We start from the raw sequence: 25,560 nt of genomic DNA, 5'->3' as shown, positions 1-25,560 counted from the left end.
GGAAGGGGGGGTCCTATATGTGTAGAAGCTACTGTAGGGTGGGGTGGAATGTAGGAGGGGTGGGGAAGGGTGTAGGAAGGGGTAGGGATGGTGAAGGGTGTAGGACGGAGTGGGGGTGGGGGTCAGAGTAACGGGATCGCAGCGGTCATCCACACCACTGACACACTGACTCACGATGGCACTGCCGTCGCGTCAGCAGGATCAACACCACGTATCCAATTATGACCAGTCCTTATTTTAGTTTTATACATAACAGTACATTATTACTCTAGATCGTTTGTCTTCTTATTGACTCATTTTAATATTCACTCTGATTTGATGGTGAAATGTGGGATTGGGAAATATGATGATGTCCCTTGTGTTTTATTCCTGCTGTCTTTCGGTAATTAGGTCAGCTAAGGAGAAATCTATTGAAAAAGAGTTAGAGGTAATGCTCTCTCAAACTAAATAAAACTGTGTGTTATACTCTTTTTACAATAACATGGCCTAAAATTACCATCTCTATCTTGAATGCTGAGTTACTGCAAAGAACTAATGCTAGAATAGGATGTTGGTCACAAAGAGTTGCGATGGAAAGGATGAGTTATGGGACTGCAGGAGGCCAACTACAGCCAGCAATCCACCGGGTTCACATTTCAGATGAGCTTAGGACCACAAGAATACTGTTATTTCTATCTCTTTAATATAAGCGTACTATTACACGTGCTGGAGAGACGCCTTCACGTGGTGGCACCGATATAACTATGTAGCTCCCATGCCCGGTTATCCAAACATCACTAAACTCCCTCCCTACCCCCCGAAAGGAGGATGGTGGACTGCAGGAGGGAGGGGGGAACTTCAGTCTGCAGTCCACTGGGTTTACGTTTCAGATGAACCTGGGGATACATCTACAACCACCTGAATACTCTCTCGTGTTAATATTAATAGTCTGCACATATAACACACACAGGTCATTAACCTGCTATAACACCTTAATAATCTCTCGCGTGTTAATTATAGCCCCATAATATCGAAAATTTGTTCATCAAACACCCAGGTGGTTATTTGTGAGGTATATTACATCTTTATATTACCCTGAGTGTTATTTATAGATTTCAATACCGACATACTGGAGAATATTAGGTTGTAGCGTTAAAATGGCTTACGAGAAACACACACACACACACACACACACACACACACACACACACACACACACACACACACACACACACGAGTATGTGCTGATATTACGAGAAGGAGGAGGAGGAGGAGGAATGTAAGTCCAGCCAGTACAAGGTACCGTAACTGACCTCATCCCTCCCTCCGTCCCTTCCTTCCTCCATCCTTCCCACTTTCCCTCTACCCTTCTTGCCCTTCCTACCTCTCTTTCTGCCTCCTTCCCTCCGTCTGTCTCTTCTTGTCTTTCTCTCTCTCTCTCCTCCTCCTTACCTCTCCTTCCCTCCGACTGTCTTCGTTACTCTCTCCCTCTCTCTCTCTCAGCACATCAGACTTCAGTATCCTCTCGTATATGACTAGTGGAAAGTACGTCGATATTCAAATACCATAAAAAACGTACACGACAATACCAAGGTGTAATACGTAAAATAAATCGCTAAGGAAGGGGTGTTACGCTGCCTCCTATGCCATTCAGCCTGTGGACGCAAATTTTATACTATTCTTGCTCATACTAAGTTATTTTGTTCAGTTTAATTGAGCGTCCTAGGAGAAAAATTAAATGAATCTTTTATCTACACTCTCCCGTTCAAAAAGTCTATCCTGAGGTGAATATAAACCTTCTGGAATTAGTAGTCAAATAATAATAATAATAATAATCCATTCATCATCCAATTCTACGTTGCCCGATGAGGAGCGTAGGAGTCCGGGGTTAGGCAGTTGGTCCTGACATTTAAGATGTGAGTGACCAGCCTCACTCATCCCTGAGTGGTATTACGTGAGCAATAAACCCCAACCATCCCTTGGATATAAACCTTCACCGTCTCAATCCGATTGGAGCGCCGTAATTACCCACTAAACCACCAGGCGCCAAAATTTGGTTATTTGGTTACCACCCAGCGTAGTAAATGGTAATAATAATAATAATAATAATAATAATAATAATAATAATATGATGCTACTAAAAGGCATATTGTTGTTTTTATTGTTGTTGCTTAACCGCGGTACATTCATCGACCACAGGAAAGCACCTGCTTCTGTGGGGCCGTACTAAAGGAACAGTAAATACCTCGTGGGGGGATCCAGCGTCCCCTCGCGTTTTAAACCGCCTCACCGGGGTAGGATGAGGGCCCTTCCCACGGCACGGTAAACGCAACAGCGCAAACGAATGGAAAAAATTATATATGCTGTACTGTATTTGTGCAAAGGTATCTATTTGAATATGAATTTGTATTTGAGAAATTCGAAGACTAGGTATTTGTATTTGGCCAAGTGTATCTGCCCTCATTCCTGGCGCGCGCGCACACACGCACGCACACGCGCACACACACACACACACACACACACACACACACACACACACACACACACACACACACACACACACAAACGTACATATACACACATTTATGCTACATACACACATCTGTACATTCGCACATCTGTGCAGAAATCTATACACGTACTCACGCGCACGCACACATGCATGCACACATCTGAACGCTCACACATCTGCTCCAACATCTGCGCACACACACACACACACACACACACACACGTAAACTGACGCACTTGCCTTAAAACTGAATGGTAAGTTACACTGTAATACGCTTACGTCCACAACTTCACTCCTTCAGTCCGATGACCCAAGTTTATATATATATATATATATATATATATTATATATATCCTTGCTGTGCCAGACGATTTTTTGGAGTATAAGCAAGCCCTCTAATGATCATGCATTTTTATAACTTTTTCACAAGACGATTTTATTCAGCTTTAGATTCCCTTTTCGAGGTTGGATAGAGGCTTCAATACCACAATAACCTCTTCATTATTACAGAGGCTCGTCTTAGGTTGAATTAAATCGTCTTGTTGTAGCAAGGGAGTGAAAAACAGGACATACTAGTTAAGGGGTTGATGAATGCTAATACCTACCCCTCCCACCTTGCTCGAAGTCTCTCCTAAACTGAATAAAATAGCCTGACCGTACCACAAAGCAGAATAGATAGATAGGTAGGTAGACAGATAGACAGCCAGATATACAGAGACAGATAGATATTAATACGGCATCAGGGTGAAATGTTAACCTTCAATAAAAAGGACTTATTTTTATCATCAATCTTTCTGGATACCATTTTTTTCTTTACTCCGGTGACGTATTTTCTTATATTCTTGCTTTCACCAGACGATTTTACTCAGCTTGGGATTGATTTTCGAGTGCTGGAGGGGTTAATGAACACACACACACACACACACACACACACACACACACACACACACACACACAGCGAAAAGTGCCACTACCCTAAGGTGCACAAGGTGATGTAGTAGGTACTGTATTGTCCCTATAGTAATGTGTGTGTGTGTGTGTGTGTGTGTGTGTGTGTGTGTGTGTGTGTGTGTGTGTGTGTGTGTGTGTGTGTGTGTGTGTGTGTGTGTGTGTGTGTGTGTGTGTGTGTGTGTGTGTGTGTGTGAGGTGTTAAGTACTTTTACCACATAATTATATATAATTAACTAGGTGATACCGTATTATTACAACTGCTATAGCTTATCTTAATTGTTTGTGTTTAGCTGTGATTCTGTATATTATTTATTTGTCTGTTTATTGTTTGTTTATTCAGGGTTATCTGCTTACTTTGTTTGTTTATTTTTTACTGGGGTGTGTTTATTATGTGTACTTGGAATCTTCTTTGTTGTTAGTTTTTTTTTTTTTTTTTTTTTTTTTTGGCTAAAGTTCTATTTTACTTTGTGTTTTACTTATCCGTGTTTCTTTATTCTTTCATTACACTGTTTATAGCTTGCGTATCTGCTCTGTTTTTTTGTGTTGGTGAGGGCGTGTTTTGTCTGTGCTTGCTTGCGTCTCCTAGATAAGAAGGGATGCTTGTGTTGTTTTATTTGCTTGTTTGGTTAAAACTTGTTCCTTCACTTTTGCTTTCGGCTTGAGTTTTTAGGTCATGTTGTTTGCTTTTGTTTTTGTGTTGCTTGCATTTGCTTTAGTTCTTTTTTGTTTTTGTGTTGTTTGTTTTTGTGTTGTTTGCTTGTGTTATTTTTGCTTGTTTGCCTTTGCTTTGTTTGTTTTTGTTTGAGTTTACAATCACCTTATTTTCACTTGACGAAACTGGGCCACTCTCACAACCTGTATACTAAGTTGTGGCTGCTTGGGATTCGCTGAGCCCTTGGTATATCGTAGGAATGAGTCTCCTTGGTTGCTATGATTAACCCTCAATCTGACAACAGCTGGCCATCAACTGTGCTGAAAGGTCAACTCTGGAACTGTTTCCCTCTGTCTCTATTTCCTACTGCCTATATCTCCAGTCTTTCAAATGCAGTGTGTCCAGGCATCTCAAAATGAACGGATCTTGAATTTGGCTCTCTGTTACCTTGTTTTTGTTTCTTCTTGGAGGGAACACTCTCGTGGGCTCCTGGTCCTTGGCTCCTTCTTTCTTGCATAAAAAGGGTAAGTTCACATCTCTGGAACAAACGTTCTCTTCTCACCAGTTAGTGTGTGTGTGTGTGTGTGTGTGTGTGTGTGTGTGTGTGTGTGTGTGTGTGTGTGTGTGTGTTTTCATCCTAACCCGGGTAAAATCGTCTGAAAGCAGGAATACAAGAAAAAAAACTGCCACCATACACAATCAATCGGTAGAGAGGTGGCCTGCAGTCCTAACGGACCCAGGTTCGAATCCCGGCTGGGGCAGGGAACAGTTTAAGGATTTGAATTTCATTAAATCAGGCTTTACTGATCTACCAGAAGACCCGCCGACATGTAAAAATACCCCCGCTAATACCAATACACCAGTCCTGTATGAAACAGCCCTAGCATGTATTCAATATGAACGGTGGGTGTTAGCGCCGAAGTGGTGACATGTAGAGGTGTATGATATATAGGAGGACTGCTGGGCCTTGATAGCAGGCTGTGAAGCCTATACTCAGAGTCGGACAAAAAAAAAAAAAATCACAATCATCACAATCACTCACTGCCACACCATCATACGCCCTACCACAATCACAATCATACAACACCACAGCATTACAGTCACTACCAAACTCTAAATCATATTACCATCGTAGCTTCACAATCACTGCATAACAGCCACTCACTACCACACCATCATACTCTCTACCACTCAATCTGAACCACATCACCACAGTATTACAATCACCACACCACAATCACACTAATACCACAGCATCACCATCAGAACAATCACACCCGCACCCCCACCACACCACATCAAACACCAAACCAAACACACCGTAACCACAAAACCCCACCACAACCACACCATTGCAAAACAATCACACCAAAACCACACCATACCCTAACAATCATATCAACCATCACCATACCAAAACAACCTAATCAACCACAACCACACCATACCAAAACAATCCAATCAACTACATCCACGCCATCAAAACAATCCAATTAACCACAACCACATCACACCAAAACAACCCAATCAACCACATTCACACCAAAAAAAACAATCAACCACTACCACAACTATAACCACACCACCAAAGGAGCAAGAGAGTGGAGTGAGGATGGGGCTTCTCTTCACAATATCCCCCGCCCCCTCCCCCCCTCTCAACCCCACCCCTGCCCCCTCCCTTACCCCCAGCCCCTCCCCCTCCCCCTCTTTCTCTCCCACTCCCCACTCACCCACCCACCATCACCCTACTCTACTGCATCTCACCATGACTGGCTTGTGTGTGTGTGTGTTTGTGTGTGTGTGTGCATGGGTGACTTAGGTATCCACGGTCGCACATACTCTTATCTTTACACACACACACACACACACACCACAGGGTTCAGTGCTGGCACCAATCATGTTTTTAGTGTATATAAATGATATAAACAGTAACACTGGAAATGAGGGCTATCTGAATATGTTTGCAGATGATGCAAAAATACAAAGGAGAATTACTAACACAAACTCTTGTAAAGAGCTACAAGAAGAATTAAATAAACTTCATGAATTGAGTAGTACATGGCAAATGGAATTCAATGTGGACAAGTGTCATGTAATCAAGTTTGGTAAAAGTGGAAAAAGACCTGATTGGGATTATAAGTTAGGAAATAAAACCCTATACACATCAGAAAGAGAGAAGGACCTAGGTGTGATTATCAATAACAGACTATCTCCGGCTGACCACATCAGCGAGAAGGTACGGAACATGTATACACTGCTTGCAAATGTGAGAATAGCATTCACATACATAAATGAAGACATGCTAAGAAGGATAATAACATCATTCATTAGACCAACCCTGGAATATGCATCAATAGTCTGGAGTCCTCATCTCAAAAAACACATAGACAAGATTGAAAAAGTTCAAAGGGCCGCTACAAGATGGATACCAAGCTTAAGGGACCTAAGCTACGAAGAAAGACTAAATAAACTGAATCTACCAACACTACAGGAGAGAAGGAAAAGAGATGACATGATAATGCTATATAAGTGCTTATCAGGAAAGGAAAAAACAAACATAAATGATTACTTAACATATGGAGAAGCATCAGCAAGAGGACACTGCAAAAAACTGCATAAGGAGAGGTGATAAAGACGTAAGGAAATTCAGTTTCTCAAACAGAGCAATTGATCAATGGAATGCACTACCGAATGAAATAGTGTGTGCCAAAACAATTCACAAATTTAAGGATATGTACGATAAATATGGTTTAAGACACGGGACAGTACGAGCTTGACTCATTCCTGTAAAGATACAATTAGGTAAGAACAATTAGGTAAGAACACACACACACACACACACACACACACACACACACACACACACACACACACACACACATTTTCTCCGTTGCTCATAAGCTACAGAAATGATAAAAAAAAAAAAAAGGGGGGTACAGCAGCAGTAATGAAACAGCTGCCCTCTTCAGCAAATTAAATCTAATGTTTTTTTTTTTTTTTTTTTTAATGATTCTGTATATAAAAGACGAATGGAGAGAAGAAACACCACAAACCCGTTTCGTTGTAACCATCAATTTACATTCGTATTTGCACCACGACAGCTGTTCGTTTACACTGTGGCGAGGGGCTACGAGTGCACTCACCACACTGATAGTTACGAGCCTAAGTGTGAGACTTTTCGAGTTATATGCCTAAAGTAAGATATCTGCCTTCTGATAATAAGTAATGTAAAGTGTAAAGTCAGTAAAGTGTAAATATTAAACAATCTAACCTCATCGCTAAAACAATTAAGCTTACGTCACCATGAACTAAACGCGGCTTTTGAAAACATTAAACAAAGCATGCAATACTGTATACACACCGTGCCACTACTCACACAATTCCTGCATTTTTTAAACTTGGAGACACCGGAAAGAAAATTTCCAAAAATATCACAGACTCTTATGATCTTACACAACAAATTCAGACAATATTGTTTTTTAAATCACTTTCACCTATCGATTAAAAAAAAAAAAAAAAAGGTAAATCAACGCTAAGATGAAAAAAATTTAATATCATAACAAGCAGATATTTTGCTTCTGGGTTTAATACAGAGAAAAGAGCAAACATACATAACTCAAAATGTATTACGATTATTGTCATTATCATTATTATTATTATTACCTCCGCCAAAGAGGTTATGTTTTCACCCCTATCCGTTTGTTTGCGTGTTGGTTGGTTGGTTTGTGAGCAAGATTACACAAATATTACAGCACGGATTTCCATGAAACTTGGTAGAAGAATGGGCCTTGGCTCAGAATAGATTCCATTAAATTTTGGTGTGGATCCGGATAAAGATGCGGATCCAGGATTTTTTTTTTTTCCTTCTTTAACATTGCGATAGGGCGTTTTTCGCCATTTCCGTAAATTTTTCATTGAATATTGCATGGATCTTGATGGAGAAAATCAGGCATATTTAGGATGATGGGATCTACGAATGTGTCGTTTGGCGCGGATCCATATAAGAATCCGGATCTAGCGGATTTAAATATGGTTTTATGGGGGGGAGGGTAGTCTTTTTCCAGCTGCCGTACAGTAACAAATGAAATGCACTTGATATGCACTGTTCTGTTGGCTGTTACACTGAGTTAAAAAAAATTAGGATTAAGAGTTATAGGTAGGTTGAAATTATGGTGTTACAACTTATAGGGTTATGAGTTTGATACTGGAGTAGACTTGACCGAATTAAAAGGAACTGCATGTTGGGCCTTGGCAGAGGTATGCGCTCTATTGAGTGCCATTCTAGTTATTATTATTATTATTGCTAGTACTACTATTATAACTATTTAATACTAAACTACAGCAAGGGATTAATACTACATTTTGATTCTATTCACGATCGAGTGCCACGGAGAGGGTTTAGAGACAGCGTTTTTATTGTCATTGTCACAGCAAAAAAAAAAAAAAAAGAAAAAAAAAAAGGAATGAAAATCACCGCCTATACTCCCTTTATTCTACTCTGGCCTAAGACTCATCTCTCCAACTTGAATGCCGAGTTGTAGGGAGAGATTAATACCAAAACATGCTGGTCACGATGAAGTGCTATGGCAAAGATGCAGAGCCGCAGTGATGTCTTTTTCCATCATTGTCGTACGTGAAATAAGCCACAAAAATAAGAATATCTGGGCCAGGTCAAGGTGAAATGAGTATAGTTAATAAGAAAAAACTAAATAAAATCGTCTCAAGAAAGCGAGAAAACAAAAGAATAATTAAAGGAATTCAAGGGCAGATGACCCGCCTACCCCCCGTTGTGGTACTACATGATAAAAAAAAACCTTCAGTCAGCACACGTAGTTAAAAACCAAAATAAGGGATACAAGGTCGTCTTTACGGCTGGGGCGCCCTGACCACCAAGCATTCAGGCGTTATCACACCCTATCAGACCTGGCTAGATAAAGCCTTACCCAACTTTCTCTACTTCAGTCACCATCATCATCATCAACACTACCACCACCACCACCACCATCATCATCATCATCATCATCACTACCACCATCACCACCACCCCATCATCATTACCACCATCACCACCATCCCATCATCATTACCACCATCACCACCATCCCATCATCATTACCACCATCCCATCATCATCATCATCATCATCCTATTCGCAAAAGCGCGCCGGGAAGGATCCAGAAAAATTAAGAAAAAAAAAAAAATACACAAAACTGAGAACAAGGATCACACAGGCCAGGGAATGAGTCACTCCATTCCCTCACCATGCAGTTCTGCTTTTTATTCATCATTATTTTTTTTTTCTTTTACATTCGACTCTGGGCATCATAGGCATAGCATCCAGTTCCCTAAGGCCCAGCAGTCCTCTTACGTACCACACACCACATCACCACGTCGGCGCTAACACCCACCGTCCATACTAAATACAAGCTAAGACTGGTTCATACAGGATTGGTTTACTGATATCAGCGAGGTGTTTTTACATGCCTGTGGGTTTTACGGCAACATAATTCAAATTCTTAAACTGTTCCCTACCCAAGCCGGGAATCGAACCAGCGTTGATTAGGATAGCAGACCACCTCCCTACCGATTCGACCGCCATCTCTAACGTTCGGAAAGCCTCTCCAATGCTGAATAAAATCGCCAGAAAATACAAGGATATCCTAAACACACCATATTAGTGAAGACTCTAGCCCTTCACTACGACTTACAGAGAGAGAGAGAGAGAGAGAGAATGATGGAAGAACCCTACATTCCACAAGATTAATTAACTCCTTTTAATCCGCCTGTATTATGCCGGGTAAAGCACAGGATTCAGAGTAGATCACACAGCTGATATATAATTGGGTAGATAAACAGATATGTAGAAATAGATATAAAATAGATATAGACGATAGAGAACGGAGTAAAATATATAACGCTGGAAAACACACACACACACACACACACACACACACACACACACACACACACACACACGGAAGAACACTCAGGCTGGACCGTTGCCTCATATAATATATACCGGGACGCATGTATAAATATTCAAAGCAAACACACACACCGTTATCTCTTCTAAAACAAAAACATGTACAGTACAAATATTCAATGCACACACACACACACACACACACACACACACACGCACGCACGCACACGCGCGCGCGCGCGCTCATGCTGTATTATCACCTCTTGTAACACACACGCATACTCCATAACTATGTATTATCGTTCATGCACACGCTCACGCTCAAACACACATACACATAAACAAAAAAGCGCACATACATATCAATCACGCACACAAATAAGTACAATACGCACTGACAAAGGAGTATAATGCATATCGGAAAACGTGTGTGTGTGTGTGTGTGTGTGAGAGAGAGAGAGAGAGAGAGAGAGAGAGAGAGAGATTCAAGTAAAACAGAGCCAACAAATGTTAGCAAAAAATTACCTTAATTGCAACATTCCGTGCAACAGCTGCGGGTCATCTTAAAGACCCGTATTCTCGTCGATTAAGCGATCTCCGTAACACATTTTCCTTAGTGACTCATTTTACTTCTGACTTTTTACTGTCCTTCTCTGTGTCTGTTAAATTATTCAAATACCACAATACTCAGCATAAATAATAAACTGATATTAACTCGCCGTATCAAAAAAATAAATCGCTTAGGATAAGGTGTTAGGGAGCGTCCTTGACTGACAAGAATACAAAACAAAGTCACATCGTTCACCATCACCATTTCTATACTCTTTTCACTTTCATTTGGTCCAGATTTTCATCCTGCAGCTTATTTCACCCACCGATAAAAAGACGATGTTGCGAGTCTACATCCTTTTCAAAGCACTTCTTCGTGACTAGCACCATAATCAAGTATTGATCTACTGCTACAACTCAGCATTCGAGATGGAGAGAGGGCAATTTTGGGCCAAGTTTGAGTAAATGGGGTACGGTTTCAGTGAACAGAGAACACTTTATTACCTCCGCCAAGGAGGTTATGTTTTCACCCCTGTCTGTTTGTTTGTTTGTTTGTTGGTTGGTTTGTGAGCAAGATTACACAAAAACTACTGGACGAATTTCCACGAAACTTAATAGAAGAATGAATCTTGGCCCAGAATAGACTCCAATAAATTTTGGTGCGGATCCATATAAAGGTGCGAATCCAGGATTTTTTTTTTTTTTTTCACTTTAACACTGCGAGACAGCGTTTCTCGACATTTTCGGAAATTGTTCAGTGAATATTGTATGGAGTAAATGGCATATTTAGGATGTTGGTATCTACGAATGTGTACAGTTTGGCGCGGATCCATATAAAATTCCGGATCTAGCGGATTTAAATATGCTTTTATAGGGGCGGTAGTCTTTTTCTACATTGGATTAAACTTGACTGAATTAAATGGAACTGCATGTTGGGCCCTGCCGGAGGTATGCGCACTATTGAGTGCCATTCTAGTTCTTAATGTTCCCAGACGATTCTACTGAGCTTAGGAAAGAATATATCTTAATGAAGGCTATCTAACCCCTCCAGTTCAGAGAAAGAGAGAGAGAGAGAGAGAGAGAGAGAGAGAGAGAGAGAGAGAGAGTTACTGAATGAGGACAGAAACAAGAGATGGGAGGCTTATAACGGGAAGTCAATTTCTGAAAGGGTTCTCTCTCTCTCTCTCTGCATCCAATGTGAAACTCTTAAACACACTCACAAACACTCACGTCCTCAACTTTCAAACACGCAGAATGACAAACATGTATGATTCACACACACACACACACACACACACAATGACAACAGACTCAAGTTACACCTCTCTATCTCTCTCTGCTCCTTTTATTTGCTTTCTTGCTTGTAGCTCTTAGTTGTAGTTTCAACTGCCTTAAACTGAATGACCTATTAATTTCGTTCTCAATATCGCAGAGAGAGAGAGAGAGAGAGAGAGAGAGAACCACATATCGCAAACACACAACACTAAGGTGGATATAAAAGTTACAGGAAAAGGCATGCACAGAACCTGAAAGAAAAAGAAGATATTTATATAGAAATTTTTCTCAGAGTTGGTGTGACAGACAAAGAACCAGACAAACAAAGGCAGGCTATAGTTCTTTCACCTTAACCTGGCCCAGATTTCCTTTCTTTTGCAGCTTACTTCACATAGCTCACTGGCAGAAAAGATAATGCTACGGCTTTACATCCTTTCCATAGCACTCTTGACTAGCATCACATTCTGGTATTGATCTGTTATTGCCAGGAGTCAACATGGAGATATGACAATTTTAGGCCAAGTTAAAGACAGTATAGTACTCGAATGGCAGCTTTGAGATGGACTGACATGATGCAGCAGATAAGCAGAGAGATGGAGTGAGGAGAAGCAGATAAGCAGAGAGATGGAGTGAGGTGAAGCAGATAAGCAGAGAGATGGGGTAAGGAGCAGATAAGCAGAGATGGAGTGAGAAGCAGATAAGCAGAGATGCGGTGAGATGATGAGACATAAGCAGAGACGGATGACAGAGTTATGACAACTTATTAAAATTTGGCTGAATCAACAACCTTACCAAGATGGCAGAAACGAAGCCAATGGAAGCTGAATAAAATCGTCTGGCATTCAAAATTAGGCGTTTTTTTTTTTTTTCAATCAGGCCACCAGCAGACGATTTCATTCATCTTGGAGAAGCTGTGCAAACTGGAGGGGTTATATTACCCTTCATCCACAACTAGAAGTTCTCCCTACGTTGATATAAAGTCGTGTGGGTAGGATTAATAGAATGCCAAATACGTGGTGAGAGTGAAGAGCTGAGACTGGTAGGGTGGTTCAGGGTGCACTGGGTACTGGTAGCAGACACCATGACCTAAGGAACTCTTGGTATTTCCTTGAGACGCCTTCCCGTGGCCAAGGTCACCACAAAGCGTCTGGCATTTCACGGACTCAACTTGTGACCTTACCATAACATCACAAAAATATATATATATATATATATATATATATATATATATATATATATATATATACCTGTATATATATATATATATATATATATATATATATATATATATATATTTATATATACCTGTATATATATATATATATATATATATAGATTTATATATATATATATATATATAGATTTCTGTATATATATATATATATATATATATATATATATATAGAGAGAGAGAGAGAGAGAGAGAGAGAGAGAGAGCAAAAAATACACAACTGCCTCATCATCTCTCCATTCCCTAGACTCTCTCTCTGTTAGAAAATTCCATGCATAAACTCTTCAGCCTAACGTCGTCATTATCTTCATCCAAAATCTCGTGGGCTACGGTGTGTGTGTGTGTGTGTGTGTGTGTGTGTGTGTGTGTGTGTGTGTTATTCCTGCTACTTTCAGACGACTTTATTAAACTTCTCCGAACATCCTAGCAGTTGATGGATTATTGAAGGCTATATCAAACCTCCCAGTTGGAAAAAAAAAAATCCACTGAGCAGAGTGAAATCGTTTTGATAGAATAAAACCCAAAACAAACACTCGAGGTGAAGGTGTTACAGCAGAGGCGGTAGAGGGAGCCTACTAGGAACACAAGTCCATGCCCTCAGACAGTGTGGTTGAAGGTGTAACTATACTGTGTTTAACTCTGCTTAAAACTGCCACTTATTCATCTTGAATTCTGAATTACAACAGTGGGTTACCATTAGATTATGATGCTAAAGTCGCATAATTGCTTTTTTTCTGCTGCAAAGTAATAAAAAGATAAAAAAAAAAAAAGAACGAAAATTTGGCCCAAGCTAAGGTTAAAGTAAGTGGGGTAAGCATGTAGGGGTGCCGCAGTGCATGATGAAGCAGAACAAGCACTGATAACGCTGAGACGTCCCCGCAACACAAAAGAAGTCGGCCGGTGGAGTGGTAGAGCGTGGCCATAAATACAAGTAGGATATTAAGCTCAACAGAGGTTATCAGTACGTTATGAGGTGTTTTATAGCAGTAAAAGTAAAGATAAAAACATGAACCAGCCATTTAACACACCCTCAGCTTAATGCAGTTTATCCATACATTACGAAACTTCAGGTGTGGGCGTGAAGAGTAAAAATAAATCACTCTAACACACCGGAAGCTCAAAACAGATTATTAATACGTTATGGAGAGTTTTATAGCTGAAGCAGTGATGATGATAGCATAATCCAGCCTTCTTACACACATCTTCAGCTCTATGAAGTTTATGATAGGGACTTCAGGTGTTTATCAAAAGAATTCACAAGTGTACCATCTAAGTCAGCGTTTATATCACCCACTCAACTACCCTGACTTACTGTTACACTTACCGTATCAAAAACAAAAAAATAATAAAAATGGGAAGGGACGGGGGTTAAAACTGAAAAAAAAAAAGATTAAAAAAAAAAAAAATACGCCCTCTTCGAGACCATACCGCTGCGCACAGAACGTGGTCTTATTAAAGCTCGTCACAGTGAACGCCTGTATTTCCGTATATTATACTGCCTTCTGACGATTTTATTAACCTTGGGAGAGACTTCGGGAACTGTACGGGTCGGATACAGCCTTCCCTAAGTTGAATAAAATTGTCTGGTGATAGTAAGAATAATGTACACTATTATTTATTCGGATTAAAGGAGATAAACCCACCAGACCAACCGGGGCTTATGCCACACAACTTATAACTGTATATATGTGATAGCCTTTATCTTATCAATGTATTTCTTAATCTCTTCAATCCGTTAATGTCTTGTTTAGGCCCATCTGAGTTGCATCAAAGTTCGTAGCACCTCTCCCTTAGCGATTTATTTTGTATATTACGCCTTACCATTCTCTTATAGGCTATTTTTTTTTATGTAGATATAATTTCCATCAATAACAAAACATATACTGAGATGTATTATGCGGAATAAGTCACAAAGGAAGAGGTGTTACGAAGCCTCCTATGTCAGAGAGAGAGAGAGAGAGAGAGAGAGAGAGAGTGGTACAAAGAGGATGAGGAAGGAAGGGGCGATGAAAGAAGGGAGGGGAAGGAGGCATGAGGGACAGGAGAAAAGGAGGGGGAATGGAGGAAGCTAAGAGAGAAGAGGGGAGGAGAGGTGAAGATAGGGAAAGGGGAGAGAGATAGGGAATGAAGAGGGGAGGAGAGGTGAATGATAGGAGAGGGGATGGTGGTAGGCAGAAAGGAATGAAGAGGGGGTGGAGGAAGGGAAAGGGAAGAGAGGTAGGGGGAGGAGAGGGGGAGGGGTGAAAAAAGGGGAAAGGGAGGGTGGTGGGGGAGGAGAGTGGAGGAGGGGTGAAAGCAAGGGAAGGGAAGTGAGGTAGGAGGGGTGAAAGAACGGGAAGGGAAGTGAGGTAGGGGGAGGAGAGGGGGGTGAAAGGAGGGGAAGGGGAGCGAGGTAGGGGAGGAGAGGGGAGGGGGTGAAAGAAGAGGAAGGGGAGCGAGGTAGGGGAAGGAGAGGGGAGGAGTGAAAGAAGGGGAAGGGGAGGGAGATAGGGGGAGGAGAGGGGAGGAAAAGTGAAGGAAGGGGAAGAGGAGGGAGATAGGGGGAGAAGAGGGGAGGACTGAAGGAAGGGGAAGGGGAGGCAGGTAAGGGGAGAGGAAGGAAGGAGAGGCAAAGGAGGGGGAAGGGGATAGAGGTAGAGGGAAGGAGGGATGGAGGAAGGGGAAGGAAAGGGAGATATGGGGAGAAGAGGAGGGAGAGGGGGGAGGAGGCTATCTGTCAGTAAAGTCAAGATAGCCAACACTAATGACGACAGCACTGTTGACTGGGGGTGGGGGTGAGGGGAGAGAGATACGTGGAGGGGGAAGGGGAGGAAGAAGATACTGGACAGGAAGGGAAGGGAAGGGGTAGTGTGAGGTGGGGTGAGGGGAGATGTAGTATGAGGGAGTGAGGGGTGAGGTGGGGTGAGGGGAGGAGTAGAATGAGGTGGAGTGAGGGGGTGAGGGGTGATGTAGGGTGAGGCGGGGTGAGGAATGGGGTAGAATGTGGTGGGGTTAGGGGGTGAGAGGTGGGGTAGGATGAGGTGGGGTGAGAGGGTGAGAGGGTTAGGGGTGGGGTAGAATATGGTGGAGTGAGGGGGTGAGGGATAAGGTAGGATGAGGTGGGGTGAGGTGGTGAGGGGTGGGGTAGGATGGGGTGGGGTAGGATGAGGTGGTGTGAGGGGTGGGGTAGGATGAGGTGGGGTGAGGGGGTGAGGGGTGGGGTAGGATGAGGTGGAGTGAGGGGGTGAGGGATGGGGTTGGATAAGGCAGGGTGAGGGGGTGAGGGGTGGGGTGGGGTAAGGGTGAGTTTATCCATAAAGCCAACATAGCCACGTAGCATGACAGCCAAGAACAGGGGAGAGTGAGAGATGCAGTTTAATCCTGTTACTTCCGAGGGTTTTACTGTGATAAGGAAGGACCTCTCACACTCATGGTGATAAAAAAAAAAAAAAATCTCCCTTCACTATTGGACGTCATCGTACTGATGGGTTATGTAACCTAACGCATAAACAAACAACAAATAATAATAACAATAATAATAAGTAATAATAATAATAATAATATGAGTAGGAAGTAAGGTGAATTATTGTATGGAGAAATGACACTTGGCAAACAAAATACATGGAACAAAAGCAGGGCCGTAAGAGATGTACACAAGTACAGTTTGCAAAGTTCACTACACTTACTCTATTTACACAATTTATCTCAAACTCACTCCACGAACCTTTCCACCTCACTTAAAACTCACCCATCCACCTCCACACATACGTTAAATAAGATGTCAATTCGAAAAAGGGAATTAAAAAGCTAAAACAGACGTCACCTCAAGGGAATCTCGACGCGCGTTGTTCCACATCCTGCCTTCGCCGTGGTCTGGGTGCAACTAACATGCCAGCATCATCACCGCAGTTGCCATACCAGATTCATAAATGTAACTATCGTGTTCTCAGTAGATTATAGGACGTGGCTTTGCATATTATGACGAAAAGATAGGCTGTTGACATGTCACGCTGGGACCGTTCATAATGTCGTTACCTTTTGCTCAAATGATTTCAGAATGTCGCTATATACACAATATATCATATAAAAACAATTATAAAAACCCTAGAACATCAATATACTATTTATTAACATCTAGAGTATTCAATAACTAGAGTTCACTACAATAAACATGGTCAAAAAATGTAGCAAAATGTGCTCTCAAAGGGTGCTACAATGTCGCTAGGTACATGTCTTATAGCAAAAATACGCTAAAAACTCAGGCACGTGGAAAAATATCAATAAAATTGTCAATATATTCCTAATTTAATACCTCTAGCCATCAAAATTTAGCGCTACATAGATGTGAACGAGTCTGGCGCCAAACCCGCTAAACTAGCAACCTTGAATCTCCATTTCTTGCCTCACTTTATGCTTAACCGGTTTCGGCGACCCTAACCCAACGCTACGTATCATGCTAGATATTTTAGGCTTCACTGAATACATTTACCATATAATATACTTTGCGATTACATAACAGTACAGAATTTTACTTATTACACTTGACATTTTACGTTATTAAGCTTGTTCTGTTTCGGCAACCCAAATTCGGTGCTACTTTATTACACGTTAGCACATTACTGATTACATGTTACATTTTCAACATTACTGATTACATTATACATTCTGCATTCTACTAATTACATTTCATTAACTTCATTATTACACAACACAAACGACTTCTTGACAATTATAATAACTTTTGAGACAACCCCTTCAGTCCGATAACGTATTCAGCTGATTTAGCCTTTCTTGCTACCTTCTGAGGACGATTTTATTCAGCTTATGGGAGACCTCGTACTAAAAGAATACCAGTAATCGAACACTAATCTTCACCAATTGGAGAAGTCTAAGCTGAATAATAATAATAATAATAATAAGCCTTTAAAACAGACGTATCCCCACCATGTGGTAAATATATAGATATACACTAATAAGTATGGCAAGTTCACAACAGGGGCATACACTAGGACTCATACAATTATTTCTTGAAGTGAAGATAATCCTGGAAGTTGTTTCCAAGATACAGGTATTTACAGATTAGTTTCCTTATATAGAAATAGTTCGTACAATAGTTACGATGTGACAATTTCATATATAAGGACAAATTAGGACTCATACTCTATCTTTCTGTAAGGTATGAAGAGAATTCAACATGAAGTTCCCAAAATATAACACAAGACAGATTTTTTCCTTATATGTCCATAGCTCGTAAAGTACAAACAATATGGCAATTTTACATATACGGGCATCAACTACGACACATACTCTATCTTTCTGTGTGATATGAAGCCAATCCACCTGGTAGTTTCCGAGCTACAGGCCCGGACGGAAAGATGAAGACAGACAGACGGACGGACAGGGGCGATTCCTATATCCCCACCATATGGAATAATAAAGGGGCTAATAATAATCACGAAGCGAGCTGTTTAATAGTAGTAGTAGTAGTAAAAATAATAATAATAATAATAATAATGGAGGTGTTTAATAATAATAATAATAATAATAATAATAATAATAATAATAATAATCCGGTAATAATAATGGAGGCGTTTAATCTTAATACTGCTGATAATAATAATAATAATAATAATAATAATAATAATAGTAATGGAGCGGGGCGTTTAAGCCTGGAATACGCCTTGAAGGACGTGATAATGCAATAATATTATCTTCTTGCCACAGTTAAACGATTACGTATTTAGCTATAATAAAGGATTATTCAAAGGCTTACACGTCATCGTATATAAGAAAATAATGAAAAACTGTGTGTGTGTGTGTGTGTGTGTGTGTGTGTGTGTGTAAAAATTAGTGTTTATATACAAAGATGGGAGTTATATTTGCACACAATGGATTATTATTTAATAACTACAGCTTAATTTGCATTCTTCAAATTAAGGTAATTTATAAGGTTAGTAAATGATAATAATAATAATACTCTTACTACTATTACTAGATTACTACTACTACTAACTACTACTACTACTGCTGCTACTACTACTACTTCAATTACAAAAAAAAAAAAAAATAATAATAATAATAACTCTGGTCCTTTCAATTTATCCAGATCGTTTATGCGTTGTCCCTCACGGTACTTCCCCTACGTGCGACATTGCCACAGATTCTACTGGGCCAATTATCGGATTAGAGACAAGGGTTAACCCTCACTCCCAGCTCTCTCTCTCTCTCTGCATATAAAATCAACATTTTATGGAGATTTATTTCTACAAAAAGTCTATACGGTTTTATGAATTATTAGAATTTGAGGAAAAGCCTCCTGACTTCGTCTGTCTGTCTGTCTGTCTGTCTGTCTGTCTCTCTGCATATAAAATCTAGTTTATGGTGATTTATTTCTATAAAAAGTCTATACGGTTTTATGAACTATTATAGTTTGTTCTGGTGACTTTTGTGTAATGCAGGCTTGATTGAAGGAAGAGCAAATTCGTCTGACTGTTACTTCACTCACGCTGGTGGCCTTTGCTGTTCGAGCAACAGCTTTTGAGAGATCAATTATAGGTCTCCTGTTTGCCTTCTCTTAAAAAAAAAATACTTATTTACGCTGTAAATAAGTTCTTTTTCTCGACTGTGGAGCAGAGGAGGGCGAGTAGTAGGGGTAGGAGCTTATCTTTTAATGGCGGTCAGAGAAAGTGACCTGAGGATTGACACCTGACCTACCCTTACTGACTCACCTACAAGCGCGACAACGTTGGAAAGCAACGTTGTCAAGTGTTGAGGTATTTATAAAAAGTCATTGTTATTATTAAAAACAATAGGTATTTTCTTACACTATATAGCCATATTAGAGAATTTTTATAAATATACCGTAAATAAATTTCATTTAGAAGTAGTAAATAGCTGACATGAGACAGAGAGGTGTGTTTTGGTACAGACTCGGCAGGGTCGCTCGAAGGGGAACTCCCGTGAGGGACAACGCCCAAACGATCTGGATAAATTGGAAGGACCAAGGGCTGACTGATATTCTCTGGCGGTAGCGTGAATGTAATACAGAATACGTCACAGGAATGAAGGGGTTAATAGTATCTAATCCCATGTAGTCTGTGTGTGTGTGGGATTTATTGCTGCATTGTTGTCAGGTCTTGTAAACATAATCTTGTAAACACTGACACAGGAAAATGAGGAGCCCGTGTTTATACAATCTTAAGTGCCTCAGCTCCATGTATGACTGTATATAGGGGCTGCATTACTATATAGCCGAAACACCAGTCTCACGTGAATGTGAACCCAGTCGACTGCGGGCTGAATTTACCCTCCTGCAGTTTATCGTCCTCCATTTGCGGGGATAGGGAAGGAGTCGAGGGACGTTTGTTCAACCGGGCAGTGGAGCAGCTCGGGTATATTGGTGCCACCACATGAAGGCGTCCTCCCCAGCACTTTACACAATACAGAAGCTCTAGTCTATAACAGCAATTAATCCACCTAATTCTGACCGTACAGAATGTGTATGTGTGTGTACATTGATTTTCTCTTCAGTGTTATTTTCTAGTATCAACATAGTCCGCTTCAGTATTTTACGTACTATCGGTACACACTTGACACCACTATCGATGGTAATTGTAAATTGTCCGTTGATTCGACCCACATTGATAAACCTTCTTTCATGAGGATGCATTATGGTATATCCCAGTCAGTATTCTTATCATATAAATATTCTGATGATAATATATTAATCTTTTGGGGTCATCACAAGCTGTACTGATTGAGAATATTGTCTCCATTTTGCGCGACGCTAGTGTTAAGTGGATAAAAAGATGTAAAAGAAAAAATAAATCGCTAATGAAGAGGCGTTACGGAATATCCAGATCAACTTGATATAAATATTCTGATGATAATAGATTAATCTTTGGGGGACATCACCAGCTTTACTGATCGAGGATAAAGAGAAGTTCCAGGCAATATAAATCGCTAATGACGAAGCGTTACGGAATGTCCAGTTCAATCAGAGAAACGGCCGTGTGAAATTGCTGATGACAAGTGGGTAACAGGCATAGAGACTGTCACTGTGATATCTAGTGACTTAGTTCATAAGAACATAAGAAGAGAGAATAACTGCAGTAGGCCGGTTGGCCCATGCTAGGCAGCTCCTAGAAGAGTAAGTGAACTACTAGAATGAGATAAGGATAGCAAAGAAGAAGGCTCTCCCCCGCCCTCCAAACCCTCCAGCCGAAGCCGGCAGGAAAAAGTCAGAAAGAACACCACGCCGTATAGAAAAACTGGCGTGGACATTTTACAGGAAAGTGTGAAAGGAGAATAGAGACTATCATAGTGTAACCTGAAAAAAAAAATTTTTTGAATTAGTATTGGTTATAAGATTTTCTTTATTCTATATCCACCCCTTATTTGTCATATGCTTATCTAGCCTATGCTTGAAACTCTCAATGGAAGAGGCAGCAACTACTTTACTAGATACCTTATTCCATTCGTCTACTACTCTATTACCAAACCAATTTCTACCGATTTCCTTTCTGAAACGGAATTTTTCTAGTTTGAAACCATTATTTCTAGTTCTATCCTGTATGCTCACTTTAAGTACCTTGCTAATATCTCCCTTATTTATACCATTCATCCACTTAAACACCTCAATTAAGTCTCTCCTTACTCTACGCCTCTCTAGCGAATGCAGACTTAGTCTTTTCAGTCTGTCTTCATATGACAGGTTCCGGACGTCATGTATCATTTTAGTCATTCTTCTCTGTACATTTTCTAACGAATTAATATCCATTCTATAGTAAGGACACCAAAATTGTACTGCGTAGTCTAAATGTGGCCTTACAAATGCTAGATAAAGTTTCAGTATTACTTTAGATGATCTATTGCTCATGCTTCTCGAAATAAATCCTAGGACCCTATTTGCTTTATTTCTCGCATTAATACACTGTTGCCTTGGTTTAAGGTCGTTACTAATCATAACTCCTTGATCTCTCTCGCATTCCGATTTGCTAATTTCTTTGTTATCTAAGCTGTATTTAGTATCTCCAATGGTCTTGCCTACATTCAGTATGGACGGCTCTCACTTATGATCAATTTGGGGTGAGAGGTCAAAGGGTAGAATCATATAGGCGAGTTTGTGTGTGTGTGTGTGTGTGTGTGTGTGTGTGTGTGTGTGTGTGTGTGTGTGTGTGTGTGTGTGTGATTCATGGAAATGTATGCTGTTACTGAGGGGTACTTTCAGGTCTCTCTCTCTCTCTTCCCTTCCCTTCCCTCCCCTTCTCTTTTCATCCCTTCCCTTCCCTTCCCTCCCCTTCTCTTCTCATCCCTTCCCTTCCCTTAATTCCCCTCCCTTCCCTTCCCTTCCCTCCCTTCCCCTCCCCTCCCTCCACTCCCCTCCCCTCCCCTACCTTCCTCTCCTTTCTTCCCCTCCCATTCCCTCTATCTCTTACCCCCTCTCCCCCGACCCAAGAACATGGAAGCTAACAGTAGTCCCGCTAACCTGGAGTTCTCGGCCCTTGCTACATTTCGGCACCTTGCAAATTCCTGTCAGCTGGTACGTTTTCGGCTCTCGTTACCATCGGCCACGTTATATTTCGGCTGTTTGGAGACTTCGGCATCTGGTACATTTTTAACCCTTGGAACCCATTACAGACCCTTGATACACTTCGGCCCATTGAAGATTTCGGCCCAGTTGTACACATCGGCTCCTTAGTACGTCTTGGTCCTATTATACATCTTTGTCCTTTGGAGGTCTCGGTTCAGCAGTACATTTCGGTTCAGTGGATGATTCAGTCCAGTGGTACAACTCGGCTCCTTTGTACAATACCTTCAGCCATTTGGAGGTTTCGGTCAAGTTTACCAGGTCGGACAAGTATTGTGCTTGGGGGTAATTTTGTGCGTCGGAATTGCCTCTGTTTGCGTGTGTGTGTGTGTGTGTGTGTGTGTGTGTGTGTGTGTGTGTGAGAGAGAGAGAGAGAGAGAGAGAGAGAGAGAGAGAGAGAGAGAGAGAGAGAGAGAGAGAGAGAGATTGAAGATATTATTACCATCCACGTTGCGAGGCGAGCGGGGTGGTAAGGTTTTCAGTTGTGAGGTTGGCTGGCTGGCTTTGTTTGTGTGTGTTTTACATCCTGAATTTGCGTCAGATCAGAAGTGCAGATGCAAATGTATGTGCCGAGAAAAAACTCCGACTACGCGGGTGGTTAGGTTAGGTTAGGTGGTGGTATTCTGTGTGTGTGTGTGTGTGTGTGTGTGTGTGTGTGTGTGTGTGTGTGTGTGTGTGTGTGTGTGTGTGTGTGTGTGTGTGTGTGTGTGTGTGTGTGTGTGTGTGTGCGTGCGTGCGTGCGTGCGTGTGTGTGCGCGCGCGCGCCGATTTTCTCGTCTGTAGTAAACTTATTTTAACTATAAGCGGAAATTTTCGTCCTTTTGTAGCTTATTTTCCGTAGCTCAGTGCCAGAGAAAGACAGTGCTAAGGCTGTACATTTATTCCATGGCGCTTCTTCTTGACCATCATCATACTGTGCTAAATCTCAGCATTAAGGGTGGAGGAGGGTAATTTTAGCCATAGGTTAAGTGAACAGAGTATAGTTGATGTCAATGGGACAGATGCAACTTTCCATAAATGCTCCACAACTTGGCATCACTCCATAGTTGATTAATATTCGTCAGGAAATTTGGAATAAAAGGAACAAAAAAGAAAGAAATTAAAAAGAAAGAATGGAAGGAAGGATGGATGGAAGGAAATGTCATCGTACTGAAAGGGTAAAAAAAAAAAAAAACTAAACCAAACACTTACTCCATAAACCCACTTTACAATGTTTACAAGATCCGAAAAAAGAGCATCGCAATAGACGCCTCGAATCCCACGAAGCCATATTATAAGGGATTAGATTTCACATAATAAAAGATTCATATGTACTGTACAGGCACAGAGACAAGTATCTTCCCAGAGTTTGACGAATACCCAAAGGAAATATCGAAGCATCTGAAACACGGAGAGAGAGAGAGAGAGAGAGAGAGAGAGAGAGAGAGAGAGAGAGAGAGAGAGAGAGAGAGAGAGAGAGAGACGTGCTCAGTTCCAAAGAGAGGGACTAACTATGGTATGATTTCAGACTCCATTCCGGCAAGACACGATGGGATCAGCGTGAGGTGCATAAGATCACACTCATTATGGCTCTCCCTTCGCAACACACACACACACACACACACACACACACACACATACACCCAGCAATAATAAACATCAAATAGGATCTTTCTTAGTTAATTCTACAAAAACCTGAGGAAGCAAAAATGAATTAAATGTCTTCATCTCATTCAGTCCCATGAAGGATTTTTTTTTTTTTTCATTTTTGTTGTTCCTCCAGACGATTTAATTCACCTCAGATTTTTTCGAACTGAGGGGGTTAGATAGATACAGCCTTGCTTAACCCCTTCATTGCAATACGCCTCTCTTAAAGCTGAATAAAAGCGTCTAGTGTTTGCAAGAAAATCGGAAAATATTCGTCCGAGGTGTGATGGGTTGTGTTTTTATTTACTTATTAGTGTTACCTCCAGGCGATTTCATTCACCTCCAGGCAGACCTCTTATAGTGAAGGGATTTATGACTACTTTAACTAATCCTCCCTATCTTGAAGTCTCCCCTAAGCTGAATAAAATCGCCTGGAAGCAGCTACAGTAAAATGAAGTGTTATCGGACTGAGAGGGGTAAATATCAAAATCCTTCCTCCTTCCAGACGATTTTATTCAACTTACAAGCGGGTTGTCTCGGAGGGGTTGTTTCGTGATCGCTCTCTTCTTTATTACCTCAATCACCATCACAGACGATTTAATACGTCTGATTGCTTCCCAGGAGAGCGTTAATGATGTCTCTGTATTGCAACGAACGTGATATTACAGTATATTATCTGGCTGAGGGTGAGTCATTGGCGCCTGAATGAAGAGCAAGTCGGGGCAGGTCAGGGTAGGTGTGGACAGCTTAAGTCAGCTTTTTGGATGGATTACGTGGGGTTGAGCTGTGTTGGGTTGGTTGAGGAGTTGAGGTGAGCTGAGTCGTGTTGTGTTGTGTTGTGTTTTGTTGTGATGAGGAGCTGAGTTGAGTTCTGTTGTGTTGAGCTGAGGAGCTGAGGTGAGTTGAGATGTTATGTTGTGTTGTGTTGTGCTGTGTTGTGTGATGAGTTGGGATGGGTTGGGTTAGGCTGAGGTAAGATGGGTCAAGTTTGGATAAGTTAGATTAGGCTGTGTAAGGATAGGGTAGGGTAGGTTGAGCCGGGTTAGGTTAGATGAAGTTTATGGTAAGACAGGGTAAGGTAGGTTAGATTGGGTTAGGTTAGGACTAGACAAGTTAAGCTTAGAGTACGATAGGTCAGATTATAATTGGGTTCAGAATAGTGTTGATTAGGTTAGGCTAAGTTAAGTTTTGGGTCGGAGAGGTTAAGTGGTCTTAGTAGGTCACCACAGTTAAGATTTGGCCTATATCTTTTCCTCTTTACTCTCTCTCTCTCTCTCTATTATGTCAGCATAGT

At 41.1% G+C, this 25,560-nt stretch overlaps 1 protein-coding gene across 2 annotated transcripts in view; it reads right to left on the bottom strand.

The window, feature by feature from the left end:
* Positions 1–25,560, bottom strand: part of Papss (3'-phosphoadenosine 5'-phosphosulfate synthase) — a 77,016-nt gene that overhangs the window by 45,653 nt on the left and 5,803 nt on the right. Inside the window, exon 1 of one of the 2 annotated variants that reach the window (XM_080280595.1) lies at positions 16,875–16,954. The exons of the other annotated variant lie outside the window; for it this stretch is intronic. Within the exon in view, the coding sequence (XP_080136721.1) occupies positions 16,875–16,907 (33 nt within the window). The 5' untranslated portion in view covers positions 16,908–16,954. Of the gene's footprint in view, positions 1–16,874; positions 16,955–25,560 lie in introns of those variants that run through there. 2 annotated transcript variants of the gene reach the window in all.

This window comes from Coenobita brevimanus, chromosome 85 (genome assembly GCF_032717465.1).
Source record: "Coenobita brevimanus isolate Jiangsu-jjx chromosome 85, ASM3271746v2, whole genome shotgun sequence".
Lineage (NCBI taxonomy): Eukaryota > Metazoa > Arthropoda > Malacostraca > Decapoda > Coenobitidae > Coenobita > Coenobita brevimanus.
This window is presented reverse-complemented; position numbering and strand designations above follow the sequence as displayed.